Source organism: Juglans regia, chromosome 3 (genome assembly GCF_001411555.2).
Source record: "Juglans regia cultivar Chandler chromosome 3, Walnut 2.0, whole genome shotgun sequence".
Taxonomy (NCBI): Eukaryota; Viridiplantae; Streptophyta; class Magnoliopsida; order Fagales; family Juglandaceae; genus Juglans; species Juglans regia.
The window spans coordinates 26,840,042-26,863,035 of NC_049903.1; the positions used below are offsets into that span (position 1 = coordinate 26,840,042).

General features: G+C 34.5%; 1 protein-coding gene and 1 long non-coding RNA gene across 2 annotated transcripts; both read right to left on the bottom strand.

Annotated features, from left to right (window-relative positions):
• Positions 1 to 7,217: 7,217 nt before the first annotated feature.
• LOC109020982 lies at positions 7,218 to 11,976 on the bottom strand. The gene is made up of 3 exons (XM_035688749.1): positions 10,705 to 11,976; positions 9,516 to 10,466; positions 7,218 to 9,332 (listed from the first exon to the last, which is right to left on the bottom strand). Exons 1-3 carry the CDS (start codon positions 11,974 to 11,976, stop codon positions 7,218 to 7,220), a joined length of 4,338 nt encoding a protein of 1,445 aa, XP_035544642.1.
• Positions 11,977 to 18,819: 6,843 nt separating this feature from the next.
• On the bottom strand, positions 18,820 to 20,408 carry LOC108984151. Its single transcript, XR_001994982.2, has 2 exons — positions 20,145 to 20,408; positions 18,820 to 19,417 (listed from the first exon to the last, which is right to left on the bottom strand). It is a non-coding gene; the product is annotated as an uncharacterized LOC108984151 (long non-coding RNA).
• Between the last annotated feature and the right edge of the window lie 2,586 nt (positions 20,409 to 22,994).

A 22,994-nucleotide genomic window follows, 5' to 3' on the forward strand; every position in this document is an offset into this window, starting at 1 on the left:
AAGGTACATGGAAAAGATGCAAAAAACAAGGGAAAAGAATCATATAAGGTACATATATTTTCTTGCTCCAAGTTGGAAAGAAGTTCTCATGAATGGCTAGCTGGTTTAATAGGCCGATCAGCTTAATGACAAATTCCTAAAGAGGCTTTTGTTGTCAATCAAAAGAATAATGCAACATGGCTTCCACTTTGAAACAAGCACAATGGATGGACTAGAGACACCACATGTTAGGGTTAGGAATTTCTAGATTTGTATTCCTTGAATGCAATTAGATTGATTTTAAATAGATCGATGTTTGATACCACCCAATCAAATTTTAAATATGATGGTGCTAATATAATTTATAAGATTTTTAAGGTTTCATTAATACTTGATGATCTAATGACTCAAGATATAATATATATGAGAAATTTTATTTACAGTCTTGAGTGAAGAACTGTGTGTGCAGTCTAATTGATGAAAGAAGGTAAAAGGAAGAAAATTATTATTTTAAAAATGATATTATTATAATTTTAATTTTTTTTAAAACATAATTATATGGGTTTGCATGAGCAGTCTCCATTTGAGAACAGTATGTAGACTAACTGATCAATATATATTACGTACCTAAATATAAATAACATTTTAATTAATTTAGTAAATATAATTATTTCTATTGATTTAGTTGGTGCTGCCAAAGTGTTGAATGCCTAAACAATTCACATGATTATATAAACAGTACTCAACTACAAATTAAAATTCCTAATTAAGCTAATCGATCGGTTCACATTCATCATGATTACAGCTTAATGCTGGTTGTTGAGCTAAAATTTGTGTCTTTTTCTGACAAAGACCTTCACCCTTTCTCTGATCGATCTGCATGGGTAGGTCATGACACAAAACCGAAATCTCAAGATCAGCTATTTGGTAATAAGGTGGACCAAAATTGCATATATATGACATATCCACCAATATTCCTCGCGCACACCTACCTATATATTAACCTTACCTAAGCAATTGCCTCAAAAGGTCCCACACATACCATTACCAGCACCGATTTGGAGTAGGTACTGTCCAAAGAAGGAACTTAGAAATTTGCCCATTCATTAAAACATGAAAAAATATATTTGCAATCATAAATTTTATAAACGATGCGTAATCATTTTTAAAAAATAAATAAAATATGAAATTTATACAAAGAAAAATTAATTTTTTAATAGTGGATCTCACTATTTTTTAAAATAATACGGTATTTACGTACTTCATAGTTGTATGTAGAATTACTCTTAAAACATTCTACAAATTCATTATTTATACATATTTTTAAAGTGGAATCCACGTTTACGCAAAGACCTCTATATAGGTCAAGTTTCAATATCGGTCCTTTAATTCTTTGATCAATAATGGTAAATATAAATTTTAAATAGATAAGTTTTAAATCAAATTTTTTAAATATGAACATGTCTGAAATATTTTTTTCATATTTTCCCTTTTTATCTTTACCTAAATGACAAAGAGACTATATATTATTGGGTGCAAATAAAGTAGAGTTAAAAAATTATCTAATAGAGAAGTTAGTGATCTTTGTTTAAACAATTATCTAAAAAAAATTCCGAGTCAAGAATTGCTATGCATTTTCTTAGGTGGACACAGTTGGCTCTTTTTCCTTTTATCCTTTCATTCTTTTTTTTTTTTTTTGTTTTTTTATTGGGTAGGTGTGGGCTGGTTTGGTTGGAAGAAAAAAAAAAAAAAAAAAAAAAGGATGTCTCTACGCCCACCGCTACTTGTCGGAGTTGGGAGCCACCGTTAATTGTAATTGGCGTTTTCTTATCTTTTTTTTTATGCTTTTCTTATATGTATTTTTTAATATTTAAAAAAATAAAAAAATCATAATATTATTAAAAAATATTTTCTTAATTATTAAGTAAAAAAAAAATAAAAAATTTTAGTGATAACATCTAGTGATAAGAATTAGTAGTAAGAATATAGAGGTCCTTTTCTAGTAGAGGATTAACAGTGTCCTAATGGAGGGACCATTTTGGAATCTAACCCTCGTCGCAATATTAAAGACAAACGATATTTAAATTATAGATAGTGTAAGTATCATATATTATTTAAAAAAAAGTAATAAATTAGAGATTTATATAAAAAAAGTAATTTTTTATTAATAAATTCTATTCTTTTTTTAAAAAAAATGCGTGTCACTTGCATATCTAATACTATATTACTCAATATTAAAACCCTGCATACTATTTTTGAAAAAAATACAAATTCCGGAGACCTAAATAGCAATATATATTTCCTAATGATTTAGACAACTTCCAACACCTGAACATAATATCTAGAATAATGATACTTGGACATGATTTGAAACTTACAACTCATATGACCTTTTTTATATAGTACCACTACGAGATATCACTTGGTTTATTAAAAAAAATAAAAAATATAAACACAAAAGAGGTATAAGGAGCCTAGAGTTTTTATTTTTTTTTTTAAAAAAAAAAAATTTAACGTCCTTATAATTTGAATATATTTTTTGTGTTTTTAATAAATGACATGGCATTACGTATTGTTTTCCCGTCAAGAGGGTCATCTAAGCAATAAGTTTTAGATGGCCCAATAGAAATACTCTATTAACCAAGGCTAGTTGTAATGCAAAATTAAAAACAAGGCAATAAGTAAAAGAGTAATATTAGACAAACCTCAAATGCACAAACCTTGCACAAGCCTTTTGTAAAAAAGTCGACTCCTTCAAGAAAAATTGAATTTTTCACAATAGGATCTATTTTCTTATATAAAAAAAAACCTATATGAGATTGTATATTTAAAACTTGTATATATCATTATTTTAATTAAATGAACGTGGACACTGAAACAAATGGGTAGTGTTATTATGCCGCTCAAGTTTGACCACTAAGCGTGCTCTTTTGTTTTTTTTAGATATTTTTTAAATATGTTTAAATATTTTTAAAAATAAGAATACACAAATACATTAATAATTATTTCTTTAAATATTAAATAAAAAATATTAAAATATATGAATGGTGAAATTGAGAGTACAAATTCTGAGTCATAATATAATTTTCCAATAGTACGAATGCCACCCAAGTTAATACCCACATATATGCCGTGAATATATTTGCCAAGTCAGCGACGATTAATTGCCGTGTCTACTCGGCGTATCAGCTTGAATGAAATGCCACGAGGTGGCTTCAATTTATGCACTTGCATTAATGCGCCTTATCACCAGGTCTCCCGTTTCTGGATCCACCTTGCGGCGTAGCCAGAGCTCCCATCCGTCCAAAGTGGGTTGCTAAAAATTTGAAAATCTGTATTGGAGTCAGAGCTCTGGTAATTGGAATCGGATTTAATGTCTGGCCGATTCAGACTGATCTGACATTACCTCTAATTCCGAATCTAACTTTTACTTTCAATTCCGATTTTAATAAAAATATATTATTTATATATTGATAGTATATACTCATATAACAAATCTAAAATTTATATAATTAAATTCAAGAATATGAATAGACTAGTAAAATAATAATCAATATGATATTTGTTAAAAAAATAATATTAATAGACTAGTAATCAATTACATGTACACACTATACATCATAGTATGACTATAATAAATATTACATATACTAGGATAGATGACATTTGACTAATTAATAGTGGGTTACGTACCAGGTATAATGTATATATTGTAAGACTATTAATTTATTACCTAGGTTCTAATTTAGTAGGATGTAACTAGTTTCTAATATAATTGTATATGTAAAAGTTTGGCTAGGACTAGGTAACTAAGTTCATAAATTTGGACAAAAATAATTGACTAAAATGATAGAGTTTATCCTATCATTAAGTTGGTAATTTTGGATGAATGTAAATTATTTATTAACTTTATCTATAACAATATTAAGTTTATCTAGGAGGTATTATATGATGTTTAGATAAGTCATAAGTAGAAAAAACGAATCCCAATGAATCTGTACTTATCCAGAGAAGATGTTGATCTGAAATCTATTACTGCAGTGAAGAGTTAAGACGAAATGTCAGCATTCTGTTAGGAGACGACTTTGCGACCTTTAGCAAAGTCCTACTGAAACTAAAACTGCTTTAAGATTGTTTATTTAATGGATCCTACTGGTTAGGATCTATAGAGATTCAGATCTAGATATTTTCTAGAGCACTTTCCAGTGTATATTTTGGTGAGAAATTCATTAGATAATTTTCATATTGTTTATCTCAGAGAGTAGTACTTGGGTGTGAGAAAATTTTCTTGAGAATTTTCTAGTATTTTATCTCTCTTTTTGAGTGTGTGCATGTTCCGTGTCGGAGTTAAGGCGATCGAGTTCAGCCATTGTAGTTCCTAAGAGAAAAGTCAATGTTTGAAGATCGTTAAAGGTTCTGGCTATTACTACGGTAGAAGATAAATGAGTCATTTGTCTGGTCAAGTAAGAGTGTCAATTGACAAAGGTTTTGTAATTGAGTTTTACTTGTAATTAATTTTTTAAATAATAAAATTGACTTTTTAAGATTTGGCTGCCTCGTAGGGTTTTATTTATTCGATACCAATCTTGGTGTTATGTAATTTATTTACTTTATGTTATTGTTTAATTATTAAATAGTTATATAATTAACGACTAACCAATTTGTTAAGTGAATTGGTAGATATTTCCGTTACGTTATGATACATGGGTACTTGGATAATTTCAACAATATTTAACTTATATTTGAGTTGTCTTTCCTATTTGTAATTTGTTCAACAATGAATGATTGGATGATAGACATTGTCATTGGACCATGATGTTCCTGATTGCTGTTACTTGTTAATTGTTATCTAGGGCTTTGGGTGTTAGGTTGGTCTTTGACTAGATAGTTGAACAATTATTTTATTGTTCTTAATTGATTTGGAAGTTTGAGACTCTAATATGAAATTATAAATGATAGTATATCAAGAATAATCTAAAAGACTTACTGTATATTTTTAATTAAATAAAAAATAATTTAAAATTGATTATGTTATGATAAATTGGAGTCAGAGTCGAATTTCAGATAGCGACTCCGACTCAATCGTTTCTCAACCCTAGTCCAAAATATACTAACACAAACACATCGTTAGGCACATGCATGTTCTTCAAGAACTACTACTTCTAATTGTATCTACACTTCATTGAGATCCATATTCAACCCTTTTTATATCCTACTGCTATTAGATTTTCCTTCTGCAAATGAAACCATATTCACATGCAACAAAAATGGTAGTTATGCACGATCTAGTTCGTTTTATTTGTTGATTCAAAGAAAAAAAAAAAAAAGTTCGTTTTATTTGTTTCTTCGTGGAACCTAATAAAATAGTAGGTTCAACTGAAAGTCATGGATTCATATGATTTATAACATAGAAATCTCCCTTTTAAACATAAATAGTGTGAAAAGAAATAGTCATTGAAATATATAAGATGTGACATATGTCATGTCTTCAAGACATGAACTTGGTTGTTGGCTCGTTTCTGAGCAAACCCAGCAGCGCCCTAGAGGTGATCCTAGTCAGGGGTGTAAATTATAAAAAGCCATGGCCTTGGTTGTTACCCTCATTGATTCACGAATGCAACATATGTTTACTTAATTCTTTTTTAGTCATCCTATATGTATTAATTATGCCACTGCTGAACGATTTTTAATTGGAAAATACTACTTTCACACCTCATTTTGACACTTTCTATATTTTATTTTTTTTTATTTAATAGTTAAGGAAGTAATTATTAATATATTGATATTTTTTTTATATTTTTAAAAAATATTTTAAAATGATAAAAAAATGTTAATAAAAAAATTGAAAAAAATAAGAAAATGAATTTACACTTCAACCTACTTTTTTTAATTTCCTTTTTTGAAAAACAAGATGATATTATCATATTACTGCAAATTCAAAGGAATTTAGAGATTAGATAAGTTGGTTTTAGATTAAAAATGAAAGTTGAAAAAATATTGTTAGAATATTATTTTTTAATATTATTATTATTTTGAAATTTAAAAAAGTTGAATTGAGATTTGAAAAAGTTGAATTGTTTATTTTATTTTGTGTAAAAATTTGATAAAGTTGTAATGATGAGATGAGATGAAACACTTTCTGAATTCAAATGAGACCATCAAGTGCGTGGAGTCAAAAACACAAGGTCTGTTTAAATTGTGTAAATCTTGTACACTCTCTTTTTAAACAAAAAGTATTCCGAGTGGTATATATGGAAAAAAAAAAAAAAAGTAATTCTCAAATTTGAATTAAGGATATCAGACAAAGTTTCCCTTTGGCCGGCTGAACATCAACCATCTTTCTTTGCTATATTTTTGCCTCCACGCGATCTCTTCTGTTTCCTGCTCCTACTTCTCACAGAATTTTCACTATCTTTCTTTGCCTGTATTTTTTTTTTTTAAGGGAAATCATATCTCTCATTTCATTATAACAAAGAAGAAATACATGGAGGAGCCTCCTCCATAGTTACAATGAAATCTGAAATAGAAAGAGCATTTTTTGCTAACAAATGTGCTATGTTATTACCATTTCTCCTAACATGAGAAAATTCACATTTAGCAAAACAACTAGATAACACTCTGGCCTCACTCACGAACATGCTTGCACTGGACCAAACCTCAGCAGTGGCCTTGAGATCATTAATAACCTGCAATGAATCTCCTTCGAAGATGACTTGTCCAAGACCTAACTCAATGCCAAACTTAATGGCCTACAGTGCACCATAGGACTCAGCAAGAAGTGGGTCAGGGTACATGTGTTTGTTGTGCCTTAAGGTAGCCACAATATGACCCTCACAGTCCCTAACACAAATGCCAATACCAATCAGCCCTTTAAACTTATCAATAGCCCCATCCCAGTTGATTTTATACCAGTTGAAAGGAGGAGGATTCCAGACCTCTGATGATGGGCTACCTGAAGAGATTCTGCACAAAACTCTTTGCTCTTCCTCTCTTAGCAAGTCTATGGTGTGGTTGGCTTCTCTAACCAGAAAGTTAGGGTGAGAGAAATCTCTGTTGAAGATAAAATTGTTTCTTCTCCACCATATTCTTTTGGCTACAATTATAAATTCTTGTAAAACATCAGGGGCCATGGAAGCAATAATGGCTTCAACGAGATGCAGCATTGAAGATTGAGGGAGGTAACACTTTTGGAGCTTTTTTGAACATTGACTCCAGACATCTCGAGCAGCTTCACACCCTCAAAGAACATGAACAACATTTTCCTCTTCCAAATTGCAGATGGGGCATAAAGGATTATCAACAATTCTTTTCTGAAATAACTTGGACTGCGTTGGGAGTGCATCAAGACAAGCTCTCCACAAGAAGACCTTGTCACTAGGGGGTACATTAGAGTGCCAAATTTGCTGCCAAACCTTCTTAAATTGGCCATAAAAAGAAGACTGACCTTGATTTGCAAAATCCCTCTCCTTCATCATATGATAAGCACTCCTCACAGAGAAGCAGCCTTTATGAGTACCCTTCCAAATGAGTTTATCCTTGCTGTTCAAAGAACTGATTGGGATTCGAATAATAGCTTCTGCTTCACCACCATCAAAAATCTGATTCACAAGATCTCTTTTCCAGGATTTGGAGTTTGAGTCAATTAAGTCAGCAACTTTGGCCCTTCTATCCAAAACTTTGACATCACTTAGGACCATGTTATGGTGGGAAGTATGTAACCATTTATGTTGCCAAATGTGGATGTTTTCACCCGTTCCCACCCTCCAAACAGACCCTTCAAAGATGACTGGTCTTGCTACAATAAAGCTTCTCCAAATAAAAGAAGGGCTAGCACCCAACTTTGCTGATTGGAAGTCAGAATGCTTGAAGTATTTAGCTTTCAAAACCTTGGCTGCCAAAGAGTGTGGATTTTGAATTAGTCTCCAACATTGCTTAGCAAGCATAGCTTTGTTGAAATATTCAAGATCCCTAAAGCCCATACCACCTGCATCTTTAGCCTTGCCCAATTTGCTCCAAGAAACCCAGTGAATTTTATTCTCTTTCTGTTGTTGACCCCACCAATAGTTCTGAAGAACACTATTAATAGCTTTCAAAAAAGAGTTGGGAAGCTTAAATACACTCATGGTATAAGTAGGAAGTGTTTGTACCACGGCTTTGATAAAAATCTCTCTTCCTGCTTGAGATAAGAGCTTCACTGTATAACTGCTTAACTTCATTCGAACTTTGTCTAAAATTCCCTGAAAAGCCTTGTGTTTTGCTCTGCCAACAACTGAAGGTAATCCCAAATAGTTCTCATATGGCAAAGCTGACTTCATACCAGCAATCTCAAGAATGTATGATTGAGTCACCCTCAGAGTATTCTTGCTGAAAATAATAGAAGTTTTCTCAATGTTGAGTCTTTGTCCAGAGGCATCTTCATATACTTTAAGCAAACCAAAGAGCCTGCCCCATTCAAGAGCATTGGCCTTACAGAAGATTAGACTGTCATCTGCAAAGAAAAGATGTGAAACTCTTAATTGCCCTCTGCCCACTGGCACTCCATGGATCAGCCCCCTCTCTTCAGCTTTACCTATCAGATTGCTCAAGGCCTCAGCACATAAAATGAAAAAATAGGGTGAGAGAGGGTCTCCTTGCCTTATGCCTCTAGATGGATGGAAAACCTCTTGAGGACAACCATTTACTAGAATAGCATAGGAAACAGTATCCACACAGCCCATCACTAAGTCAATCCAGAGAGAGTTGAAACCCATTTTGCTTAGAACAGCTCTAAGGAAACCCCATTCGATTCTATCATATGCCTTGCTCATGTCAAGTTTCAAAGCCATGTATCCCTCTTTGCCTTTCAGTTTACACTTCATAGTATGCAATGTTTCAAAGGCTACAATGACATTGTCAGTGATTAACCTCTCGGGAATGAAAGCTGACTGATGAGGAGAAATAATAAGAGGCAAGATCTTTTTAAGCCTGTTGGCTATAGCTTTTGAAATGACCTTATACAGTACATTACAAAGAGAAATGGGCCTAAAATCAGACACTTTTAAAGGGGTCTTCTTTTTTGGGATAAGAGTAATGAAAGTGCTATTGATTTCAGCAATACTCCCTTTGGAATTGAGCACAAATAAAGCAGCTACACAAACCTGAGAACCAACTGTTGACCAATGTTGTTGATAGAAAGCAGCAGGGAAGCCATCGGGGCCTGGAGAGCTTAAACCATTCATCTGGAAGAGTGCTTCCTCAATCTCCTTGGGAGAATAAGGCTTGATCAGCATAGAGTTCATGTCACCAGAAACTCTAGGGGCCAGATTCTCCAAGCAAAGATCAAAATTAGTAGGCTGAGAAGAAGTAAAAAGATTCTGGAAAAAGGTTTGGAAGAGAGAACTAATGCCTGCCTTTGATATCACCTATTGATTCTGATCATTCAAGAGGCGGGTGATGAGGTTTGTCTTCTTTCTCTAAGTTGCACATTGATGAAAAAATTTTGTATTCCTGTCACCCTCTCTTAACCATCTTTGTTTGGCTCTTTGTTTCCATTTCACATTCTCTGCATCTAAGATTCCATCCAACTCTTTTTGAAGCTGTTTAATATTCTCAGTCAAAAAACCTGTGTTACTGATTTGCAGATCAGATAACTGAGCCATCTTGGTTTTAAGATCTCTTTTGAAATTTCCCCTTCTGTATCTACTCCATAGGAGCAGCTTATCCTTGCAATGCCTCAAACCTTCTGCAACAAAATTGAGTTTATTATTAGCCATTCTAGGCTTAGTCCATACCTCCTCCAAAATGTTATGACACTCCCCATTGAGAGACCAACCCGCCTCAAATCTGAAAGGCTTGTCACATTTGAGTGAATCCGTAACCTGTTTCTCCATAGTCACAAAGATGGGGCAATGGTCTGAGCTCAGTGCTGGCAGAGTATAGACTTTATGGCTGGGAAACAGGTCCATCCAAGAGCTATTGCCAAAAGCACGATCAAGCATTTCCTTAGTGAATGATGCACCATGTCTGCCATTAGACCAAGTAAATTTGTTGCCAACAAAACCAAGGTCACTCAGACCACATAACTCCACAGTGTCTCTAAAGGATTCAATCTGATTAAAAGCTCTCACTGCACCACCACTTTTATCACCAATAAAAAGAATTTCGTTGAAATCTCCTATACAGAGCCACCCCAAAGGATGCACAGGGTTGATAGCTTGAAGTAACTTCCAACTAGATTGTCTCCTAGCAGTCACTGGTGATCCATAGAAGCCTGTCAAAAGCCAGTCCTCCCTTTCCTTTGCCCCCTTGACCATAAGAGAGATATGGTTTTGTGAGTAAGAGTGAACTTCAGCCTCAACATCATTTTTCCAAAGAAAAGCTAATCCACCACTAAATCCCTTGCAATCAATAACAAAACTGTTGTCAAACTTTATTAACCTTTTCACACATTCCACCTTATGCCTCTTGCACTTTGTCTCCATCAAGAAAACAAAGGAGGGGAGCTTAGACTGCACCATAAGATGCAAGTCATTAACTGTCCGAGGGTTCCCAAGCCCTCGGCAGTTCCAGCTAATGCAACTCATGATGATTGGTGGGGCTGGGATCTAGCCACCACCATCTCATGATTTGAAGAGTCCATGTCAACCATGTCCTCAATTTTTGGTTTTTTAGCCTGTGAAAAGCCTTCATCTCCCTCTGAACAGATACCACCTCTCTTTTTGCTGATATTAGAAGCCACCTCCCTACCTTCAGAGACAAAAAACAGATCAGCATAGCACTTCTCTCTGGCTCTTCTTTTCCAAGAGGCTCTCTTTTTGGAAGCTGCCAAAACCTGGGCTTGATCCGTGAAGAATTGGTCAAGAGAATTAATCTGGGCCTCAGATCAGAATTAGGCTCATAATTCTTTAAGGAACTGTCTCTTTTGGATGGACCAGGCTTAGGTGGACTTTTCTGCTGAACTTCCCTTGTAGGGGTAGGATCTTCCTTTAAAGTTGGAAGACCCGTGTCTCCTTCCAAATCCATTAATGTGACATTTACTTTAGGGAGCTGAGTGTCAGTTGCCATGAGGGACTCCACTAAATCTGCACTAGTTTCCTTTGTTGGCTGCAAGAATACACAGTTTTCCTGAATTGGATCACTGGTATTAATTGGATCCTTAAAACCCTCCTTAGAAACTGCCTTTCCTAAATTGACTTCATCCCCAACCTTCCCATCGTTCCTCCATGAATGATCTGCACCACTTGTTTGCTGGGATGAATCATGACCATATCTTTTCTGATTTATATCACCCTCTTTTGCTGCGGGAGCCCTTAACCAAACCCCATATTGATTCTGTGGGGAGGCCTTTGGTGAAGATTGACAAGACTTGCCATTATGTCTGATAACCCCACATTTTAAGCAAAAGGTAGGGAGTCTTTCATATTTAAACTGCACCCATGTTTTCCTGCCATCGAAAGTTAAGAACATACCCCTCATAAGGGCCTTAGTTATATACATTTCAACTCTGATTCTCATGAACTTTCCCCAGCCTATCCCTCGATCATCAGAGTGGACTTTCAACACTTTCCCTACATTTTTGCCAATCTGTTTACCCACCTCTTCTGTCATAGTGCCGAGAGGCATGTTATGCACTTGGAGCCAAAACTCCTCCCTAGTAAACTGAATATCATTGACAGGCATATTACCTTCAAACGCATGTAGACATAGTAACCATCTATCAAAAGACCAAGGCCGCCCTTTGATCACACGTTGTCTGTCCTCATCCTTATTGAACTCGATCAAAAATCTATTCTCTCCAACTTCAGTGAATTGTACCCAACCCTCACTTCTCCAGACTTTGATCATAGTGTTTCTAAAAGCTTCCTTATTGATAGGTTTCTCTGCAATGATCATTCCTAACAAACAGAATTTGCCTTGATGCATTGCCATCTCCATGGTATCAGATGGTAGAACCATCTCTGTACTCTCCTGTTCTGTAAGCTTGAAATTCTTCCATTGCCTTGTCAACTCTTCCGTCATAACACTCTCTTCAACTAGGCATATCCAGCCAGAGAGACGCTCCTCTGTCAAGAGAGAAAAAAACCCCACCTCCTAAGAAAGAGGATCCTGGAATTATTATTCTTCGATTCTCGATCTTGTTAGAGTTTCTTTGCCTGTATTAAAACTCCACTTAATAGCACGCCAAGATACATAAATATCAAGAAGGTAGCATTTTACTTCAGCACAGAACAATTAAATTGTATGATCATTTTACTCAAAGCCTCTCTTAACTGTAATTAAAAAAATTACAGATTTTGAAAGTGGGTTTGGGCCCTACACAGTTTCATACCACGAGCAATATCGTACACTCACTTTTTAAAGGGACACGAGGACGTTTGAATGGCTCCCAATGAAGAAACAACAGGTGTCGCTAAGGAGGGAATACCAAAAAATTCCCCCATCTGCGCTACGCGAGGGAATGTGAGAGATGAAACGCCCAAGCCATCCCAAACATGGGAAAGAGTGTCTACAAAGAAATGGCTGCTTGAAGAAATATCCCCCCTCCTGGCAAATTGGCTGAACCCCCCCACGCCGTGCAAGCCCATGGACCTAAGATCATTGACCCATCTAGCGAATAATCGGGGTCCTCAGACGTATTAGCATGGAACTCTAGTCTAACCTTCATGAATAACGAATTGATAAGATCACTACTGTAAAACACTTCCAGCAAGATGAAGTTACGAATTGCTCGCCCAAGAAAACGGCCCTGCCCTACACAGTAGTGGGATCAAAGTGCTAACAACCCAAAACCCAATCTGGATTGGATGGATTAAGCCGTTAAGCAGGACCCATCATATAAATGCTCAGTTTATATATACAAGATGGAAGAATACACCAAAGGTAAACCTTAACTATTCATTTCCTGGAGATAAAAGGTTGTACGTACGTGTATTATTCTGACTTAGAAATTGGAGGTGTCGCGGACCACCCAGAGCCTTTCTTTGGTTTAGTGGTGCAGGTCCTTAGACGCTGTTGGCAAGAGTATGAAGCACATCAGTAATAACCTACTCAAATAGAAATACATCAAACTTTTTTATTCGAGAAAAAGAAACAAAAGCATGTAGTATTTATATATAAGAGAAGAATATATAATTACGACCTGTATAAAAGCATACATAGATCTTAAGATCTAAAGAAGCAATAAAGATCTTAAGATATAAAGAAGCAATAAAGATAGGAAAACTTCCGGCCCTAACTCCCCAGTAAGGTAGTACTTTTTTGGGATCAGATAGTGATAAATAAATCCTTGGCTGGTCGATGGGCCTCTATGAGCTACCAGTAGCATGAACCGCGCATGCTTGATTTATTCTGAAGTTTGTCTTCTATTGCCTAGGATCTTTGTTTTATACCATGATGAGATTCAACATGATCTTAAGGAATTTATCAAGTCTACCTGTGTAATACTCGAAAGCATAAAACTTAGAATTAAGAACTATAAATATCATTGGGCTCGTAAAGCACATCTAGATTTAACTTTATGGAGATTTATGGGTAAAAATGATACCTAAGTTAGGATATGAGATGTCAATGTTCTAATGCAGAAAAGGAGCTTCATTTCCCCAAGGAGGAACTTAGAAGGAGTGGTCTTCAAGGGTGAGTGTTCCTAAGCCAATACTCTATCCATTTATGTTCAATGTTCAATATAGGGAAGGGATATATAATATATATCTATTCTGCAATAAAAGAGCTATTGTCCATGATAGTGATTTTGTACAGGCTATAAATTCTAACCCATCATAAAGCTCATGGGCAAAAATGCAAAGTGGCCATCAAACACAAATAACTGTTCATGGACAGCCATACAAGCTATAAAGCCTAACCCATCATAAATTTCAAGGATAAAAATGTAATGTAGACGTTAAGTACAAAATCACTATCATGTGGTTTTTGCCTAAAATATCATTGGTTGTGCAGCGAGAGATGTGCTTATGAGGCCCTTTTTGGTCCTTGCCCTATGTTCGAGGACCTTGGTTCTTTCTTTCTGATGCCTTTGTAGACTGCTTTTCGCTTTTCCTTCCAGAATCATCTATTCCACTATTCTCTCTCTCTTCTTCTTTTTCACTTTTTCTCGTTCTATAAAATTCTTAGTTCTCCCAACTATGAGATGCTTCCTTCCCACAGGATTCCAAATTATTCTCACACCAAAAAATTTGAAGCTCAATTCTTTGACTAACAATTTTTCTATATTCAAATGGCAAAGAGACAACTGTTAAGAGGACCTTTGTGTTCAAAACAAAGTCATTGTTTACTTTTCCTTTCATTTTTTTTCACAGGTGTGAGCGTGAGTTTCTTGGTTTTCATTAAAGGGGCGAACATCACCACAGCAACACGAATACTACCGGGTCTAATTGCATATCTTGCTCCTCGAACTCCGAAACTCAAGAAAGTATTGGAAGAGCAACTCCGGTGATGAAAAAGCTCTTGGGATCTCTATCAGTCGGTTATGGTTGGGTCAACATGCATGTTTGACAAGTGCTCACCCTGGGCTAGCATTGTTGCTCTTCAAGGTACTCGCTCGCCAAGGGGCAAGCTTCAGACTCCTCCCACAGTGCTCGCTTCTGGTTGTGAGCATTATTTCCTTGCCTCGGTGCAAGTTGTTGTTTCTCGACCAAGGGCGAGCACTTTTTGATCATTTCGGGTCCTAGCACTTATGCTCGCCTCGGGCGTAATTTTTCTCTCACACTTTTCCTCTTTGCACACCCCAAGGCGAGCTTCACACTCCTCCTGCAGTGCTCACCCCAAGTTGCAAGAGAACTCCTTGCTTGCCCTCGTGCAGGATGTTGTTGCTCATCTGATCGCCCCAATGCAAGCACTCTATCACAATAATTCATAAAAGTATTATTTATATTTTTGAGATTTAAAAATATTATTATGATTACTATATTACATTATTTGAAAAAAAAACAAAAGTTATCATATCCATTGATTTATTTTCTATGCCAACACATTTAAGATTGCTCTATTTGTAATGGATTTATTTTAATTTTTTTATATATAAGAAAAATATTATTATTTTTTATATGTTTAATTGTTCTTATAATGAGTGGAGCAATACATGTCATATTATGATTTCAATATATAATGAATTCTAAACATTTGACTCATTATGTGTTCCACATTTCACATTTATAGTATTTCTTTCATCTTGATAAAATGTAGTACTAGGAAAGCTCATGCTAATTATTTACAAAAAAAATAAAAAATAAAAAATGCTTTTTGGTAAATGACAGAAATTTATGTAGAAACGAGAAATTTATACCCAAAATTGGTCATAATTGTGAAGAAAATTTAAGTACTTTGGGTTGATGTAGATTTCTAAAGGATGTCAAAACCGAGACCTGAATGAAAGTCCTATAGCAACCTGCACGGAAGTCCGATGCCCATCATATTCGTCGAAATATTACCCAAAAAACTTAGACAAATTCATTTGAACAGAGCATGATCTAAACAAAGCATGATCCGAGATTGGTCTAATCAAACTAACTTCGAAATGAACAAAAACAATATTTTTTAGGAGAAAAAGACCCTTGAAAGCCCTGTGTGATACTAATTAAGGAGTACTCTTAAAATATAGAACTAATAAAAAACATATGCAGATATTTTAGCAAACTCAATAGACTGGCTAGCGAGAAATGAAAGTCATGGGTAAGTGATTACTTAGTAACTAGCTAGTTCCGGCTAGAAGGGGTGGGAGCTTCGGCTCCTTCCCCCCTCCCTCCTTCCCTCCCCGTCCCTTCTCCTATGCCTGTCTCTTTCCTCTTGTATAGTGTTTTGGTTTTTTTTTTTTTAGGCCAAATAAAGGGAGAATCGCCGATCGGGACTTTCCAACACCCCTTAGCCAACACGCTCCCCACCTGGAGGTTGCCCAGCCGCCGATCTTCAAGACTGCAAAATGTGGCACCAAGCGGAGTGGAGCGTAGCCCGCACGCGCGGGTTGAAGATTCGGAGCTCGTCGGCTCGTGGCCCTCACACTCCACCGAGGAGCCCTCTACGCAATGTGTGGCTGTTCCGGAACCTATGACTCCGAAACTTCCAAGATCAAACGTCGGTTTTCCTCCTAGAACAGCACGCGCCACAACATCGTTTTTGTGCACTGTTTTCCCTTTTTACAGTGTTTTCACAATGTAATTTACTTTGTATCCTGTCTTTTATTTTCAGAAAAATAAAAATTCAGAAACATAGTGCCTTCAGACCTTAGTCCGAATGGAGTGGCCGCCCCTCTGCTTAGGCGGTGCTTATGGTGGGGTTGGTGCTCTATACTCTGCGTAGTCGGGGTATGGAGTTTTGTTACCCGATTACTGTTAACTTTGTTGTGGACAGAGTTGTACTATTTCTTAGACTAATTAGACTTTTAGAGATCTGCTGTCTAGACTAGACCATGTCAATCATGGAAGTGTGCTGAGAAGCTATTAACGTTTGTAATTGGCTTATTTTTAAGTCAACTTTGTATATCCTCTATTAATGAATGGAATGTGGTCCGTCATTATAAAAGAAAAAAAAAAAAAAAAGTTCAAAATGCTTTTCTCATGTGATATATAAAAATATGTTTTCTTTTTCATGTTTATAACTTGCCTTTGATTTTGAAAGCATATGTCCCTATTATACTATCTTCATATCTTTTACATCAGTTTGAGATGAGTTCCGTAGTTTCTAGACCATTCACACATCGATTCGATCGGGCTTTTCAATTATTTGGGTATCTTTTAAAGTACTTTGATTAAGATAACTTTATCATCCTTAAACAACGTAGTTCATATGCATCTTAGATTAACCAAATATAGCGTAGGAGAGATTATTGGCCTAAACTATATGGCCACATTATTGGTTTGAGCATCCCAAAACCATCCAGGCCACAGTCAATCACCTCGATCGGCTTACAAGCTACAACTTCATAAATTACTTAGTTCGTGTAAAAATGGTATAAAAATAGTATGTTGGTACATTTTTATGACAAAATTTTTACCCAATTGAGTTGAAAATATATTGGGTAGAGTCTACTTTGCAATTAGAATAAAAACAAATGCGAAGATTGCAAAACCTGATGAAATCAGCGTAGTTAGAGTAAATCAGTCACAACTTTGGATCCTTACATCGGATTGAGGTGATATTTGTGGAGTTTGAAAGTTAATGCAATTATCTACAAATTTATGTTCACAAAGTGCATCATATTCCAACGTTTAGTAGGTCAAAATAGTTCGAACAATTGGCTCAAACAAAAATTCTGAGAATCACTCTTTTACTTGGTTTTGGACTCTCTAAGTGGTTTGGACTTCTAGGGTGTAGAGAGAGGCAAGGGTTATTGTATTCATTATAGATTGGATAGAAAACCCTAAAGAGATCTATTGAGCATTCAAGATCAAATCTCTCTTGATAAACAAACTTTGGTTGGAAGGATTTTTGGAGCTGCTGTTGATGCAGAAATCGAGTTGGTGCTCATGGTGAAACTATAAAAAGGCCGGTGGTCCGGAACTACCAGGATGTAGAGATCGAGTGGAATACTTGTGATGTTGCAAGCTAGATTTAGTTATATACTTAAGCCTCTTGCAAGTATTTGTAAATTGGATGTAACAAACAAAATTTTTATAGTATATTTTAAATGGTGACTTACACCTGGAGTGATTTTAAATTTTGAAAATATTTTTCAAATGAATTTTTTACTTCGTTATCAAAATTGATGTGTTGATTATTTCTTGTAATCTAATTTGATTAAATGATTGTTAATTTAAACATTCCAATAAATTTAAAAAACACCTATTCACACCCTCTAGGTGTATTCGTCATGTGAATCCCTGATTTTTCATGTTTTAACTATGAACTCGAGATATTCACTTATAACTGACTTATGCCAGATCACGGGCTATGCGCCAAAAGCACAGAGATTCTAATTCTCGAATACAAATGCTTTATTGATTACTTGGGACCTAAAATGTTGAAACTAAAGTCATATTAGTTCATGACTTTCTAAAGTTAAAATTTATCACTCTATATTTCATTCTCTTGTCTTGAATTGAGAAGCCTTAAACTACTATGTAAAGCACTTGTATAGGTGTTGTTCCTACAGTATCTTTGCCCTGGGGATCCAGCCTTGATGCGTCGTGGTTTTGTGTGTGACAATAACATACTATGATAAGATATGATACCCAAGCTAGATAATGTGCAGGTTTTATTGGTCAGAGGAGGTAAGATGCTTCTTCCCTGGTTTTACCTACCACTGTGAGCAGGTTTCGAGGTCCTTGCTTTGTTGACAACACTAAAATAATCATCCTATCAGCAAAATGTGAAACTCCAAAAAATAGTTGCTCAGAAGGAAGAAGATCGATTACAGATGTCTGCAAATTTCTTTCAGATTACTTAATTTCATGGGAATCTAAGAAACAATCTAGAGTTTCTAGATCATCTGGCGAGGTTGAATATCCTGCTAAGTGCTATGACAGCAACAATCTCCTTCAAGATTGTTCTGCACATTGACATTGATTGTGACAATAAAGCAGCTTTGCAACATTACTGAAATTCCTGTCTTTAATGGGAGAACCAAGCACATCAACATTGATTGTTATCTAGTATGAAAAATGATCCAAGCAGGCTTCATTAAGATGCTGCATGTTTCATCATAGCATCAACTTGCTGATATTTTAAATGAATCACTTAGTTTTGATCTCTCTAATATACAAGCTAGGTATTCTCAATCTGCATAGCCCAGCTTGAAGGGGGAGTATATCACATGATCTGTGCCTGCAATTTTAAGTTTGTTAAATTCTGTTATAGCAGTAAGGAAATAGTTCTCTTACACAACTCTGTTTACTAGTTTGTTTAAACCGTATATATATGTAACCAATTCTTTATTTCCCTTTACAAGTAATGCTACATCCACAAAATAATTACTCAAAAGCAATCCCACAAGCTGACGTGGTTTCATCTGATCCGTTAGATCTATTTTACAATAAAAATAACTTTATAATCTGACGAATCACATCAAGCCACATCAGTTTGTAAGTTTGTTTTTGTGCAATCCCTTTGTGAGTAAAGTATTTCCCTTTACAATATATACACATATATTACAGAAACTCAGCTTCTTGTCACCCTTCTTTTCATCATGCAATAGACATTACACAAACACAAAAAGAACCATTCTGAGCACAAAAATGCAACTAGAGAGAGCTGTACTTCCACCACCCAAATTTTCACAGCCACATGATAAGAACCATAATTCTAAACCTGTGCTGATTTATCCTGAGGTGGAGACGGGGCTTGGAATGGAGGTGCTGGAGGCCCATAATGCGGAAATCTTGCTGCATGGCTTCGACCCTGTGCCCTTCCAAGAAGGTAAAATGCCAATGCTACAATCAAGATGAACAGTATCACAGGCAGTGATATCACCACAATGTAACCCATTTTTAGGCTTCTTTAGGCTCTTATGGTTCTGCATATAACATCAATACAAATTTGATCAGTTTAGGCCGCGTTTGGATACAGAAACGGTTTCATCTCATCTTATTTCATCATTACAACTTTATCAAGTTTCCACACAAAATATAATAAATAATTTAATTTTTTTAAATCCTAAAACAATAATAATATTAAAAATAATATTCTAATAATATTTTATTCAATTTTTAACTTTTATTTAAAACCATCTTATCTCATCTCATAATCCAAATGGGCCTTAAAGTTCTGTCAAACCACATATTTCAAACACAAACCTGTTTAAAGTTCTGTCAAACTAACACAAACCTCTCTCTCTCTCTCTCTCTCTCTCTCTCTCTCTCTGCGTTGATGCTAAGTAAATTGTTTCATCTACTGGTTTGGTGATTCTCGAACATAATTTTTACAGCGCCTGCTCAATTTGGAGTACTACAAAACTTCTTTGATCAGGTCAAATCCTACAGGCTATATTCTCACAAAGCCTTTGTTAGCTAAGCCTCAAATCGGGTACATATTCTTTGAAAAGCCTACATATACAACTCAGAATGAAAATAATTTAAGAAAAAAATAAACTGATGAGGTTCTGAATTGAAAATTCCAACCTCAAGCAGCTGCCAAGGATTAGCTACGCACATAAATAATTAAATAGGAAACAAAATAAACTAGAAAATGAAAACAGAGCTTTAAATCAGTTACTATATACTGAACTAATTCTCTGTACTTACTTATGTCACCCTGAGCTCTGCAACAGAACCCGAACAAGGCTACGAGAGGAGAGAGAGCCTAATCACAACTACAGAAGATGAAGAGTAGTGGAGAGGAGGAGGCTCTTCACTCTTGTGGTAGCTTGTTCAAATGACGAAGTCCTCCTCCACGCGTATTCTTGATGCATAAGACGCGTCATATCCTTATCCAGTTTACTTACTCCCACCTTCCATTAGTTTTGAAACTGCTACTCTTGTTTAGCTTTGGACCGAGATACACGCTCTGCCTTTTACCATAACCTCCGTTTCAATTTTGAGATGAGCTAAAATGAGAAGGTTTTAAATAAAAATTAAAAATAAAATAAAATATTATTTTTTAATATTATTATTATTTTTAGATTTAAAATATTAAATTATTTATTATATTTTATGTTAAAATTTAAAAAAATTATAATGATGAGATGCGATGAAATCGTTTCTATATTCAAACGAGGTCATAATATTAAAACATGAATTAATTTGATTTATAATTTTAAAATTTATTTTTTAAATTAAATTATATCATGTGTATAGTGTGTGGTGTAAACGACTTCAAATATAATTATTTTTAAGTTATTAGAGGTTATTTGTTACCTTTCATTTCTGAATTAATTATTAATTAATTTATGCCACATGTAAATAATAATAAAAATGACAATAAATAAAAAATTCTTTGCATTTTCTCTTGCTTCTAAATATATTTAGCAAGTATATAAATAAACCAACTTCCTACACATACCGGACACAGAGAAAACGGTGCACGGGAAACCAAAGAAAGAAAAGAAACTAAGCGCCGCAGCTAGAAGAAAGAAAGAAAGAAAAAAATAAAATGGAGTCATTCCTCCAGTTTTATAATTATATTTATGTTTTGAGAGCATTGTCATTTTTTTTAATTTATTTTAAATATTACGTTAATATTTATTTATGTTCATATTTTAGAGTTTAGTAATATTATTTATAAGATTGTTTTTTTTCCAATTATCTGTGCATTCAACGATCTATATTGTTCTTGCTTCATATCAATTGAGAGAGATAGAATTCTTTATATGAGTTCAATCATTTTCTTTTTCATGATTTAGAATAATCTTAATCAGTTGAGAGTTTGATCCGTAATTTTTTTAAAAATAAAATCTAATATATTTTGTAATTTATTTTAACAAATATAAGTGATGATTTAATTTTATATTTTTTAGGGAAGAAGAACATACTTTAGAAATTTCCTTTTAAAAAAAAAAAGAGGTTGCAATGATAATATTTTCCATGATAGGAAGATTTATTTCTAGATTATCATTAAGACGTTCGGAAAGAATCAATTATCATAAATATATTAATATGAAGTTTTGAGGCGGATTCCAAAACGTTAGTTCATTCTTCATTTGTAGTTTATTGGTTGCTTAGATTAATTTGTATCTTTAGAATTTATTTTAGTTTTTTTATTGTGATTAGTTTATGAAATTAATTAGTTCTTTCTTTGATTGATTAATTGTTTTGTTCTTAATTTCTTATTTTACTTTAGAACTCATTTTTCTGAACTAGATTAGAATTTATGCAGTTTATATTTGATTGATTTCCTACGTTTTTACAAGTCCATGTGGGTTCGACCTCGTTCTTGCTAAACTATACATCGATACGGTTTATGCAGTTGCGAGTATAATTAAAATTTTACAAGAAGTTTTCGACGCCATTTCCAGGGACTTGGTTAGGAAAACACATTGAATATTGACTAAATTTATTCTTCTACTAGTTGTAGTTAGTCAATTGAAAAATTAAAATAAAAAAGAATTTTGCAATATTGTGTGATGTATGAAAATGCAGGTACGTGATCATACACATCGTCTTACTAGTCTGGGTTTTGATTCTTTGTCTACAATGGGGGATAAGTTCGAGGAGGCAAAAACTCTTAGAGGGTTGTTTTCACCCATTATCACCAACCCTTCATCATGTATAGTGTTGCATGCAACTATTGCGGCAGACTTTGAATTAAAATCACAAATAATTTAACTACTTCCTATCTTTCATGGTTTTGAGAGAGAAGATCCTTACAAACATGTAAATGATTTTCTTGAAATTTGTGCTATATTTAGGTTCTAGAACTTCACTGATGAATCAGTTCGCCTACACTTGTTTCCTTTTTATTTGAAGGATAAGGCAAATGCATGGCTTAACTCTCTGCTTTCTATATCTATCACTTCTTGGGATATTCTTGTCACAAAAGTTTTCCCTCAATTTTTTTCGATGTAAGAAACCAATGCTTTGGGGAGAGAGATTACTAATTTTTATCAAGAAGACAATGAAAAACTTTATAAGAGTTGGGAGAGATTTAAATACTTGATTCTGAAGTGTCTCCACCATGGTTTTGAGATATGGAGATTGGTACAATATTTTTATACCAATTTAACTCAGGTAAAGCTTAACATGATTGAGTCAATGAACGGTGGTGGATTTTTGAGTTTAGCATATGATGAGACATAAATTTCTTGAAAATTTATCAGAAGACTCCCATCAATGGGATTTCCCTAATCGTAGAGAGAGATCATCTCAGACAGTTAAGAAATGAGGTTTGTATGAATTAAGTGATGATCATGATATTAAGGTCATATTAAACAATCTCACTCGCAAGGTAAAAGCTTTGACTTTAAGTAGAACTGTGAATACTGTTAGTCAAGTTCAAGATGAAGTTATCTCTATAGTCCCATGCATACAACACAAATGTGTCCTTCCACACAGGCCTAGTTAGAGTGTTAGGTTGAGCAAGCAAATGCTCTAAATAATTTTGCGAAGTCATTTGCTAGTCCTTTTTCAGAGACATTCATTCCTAATTAGCGAAATCAT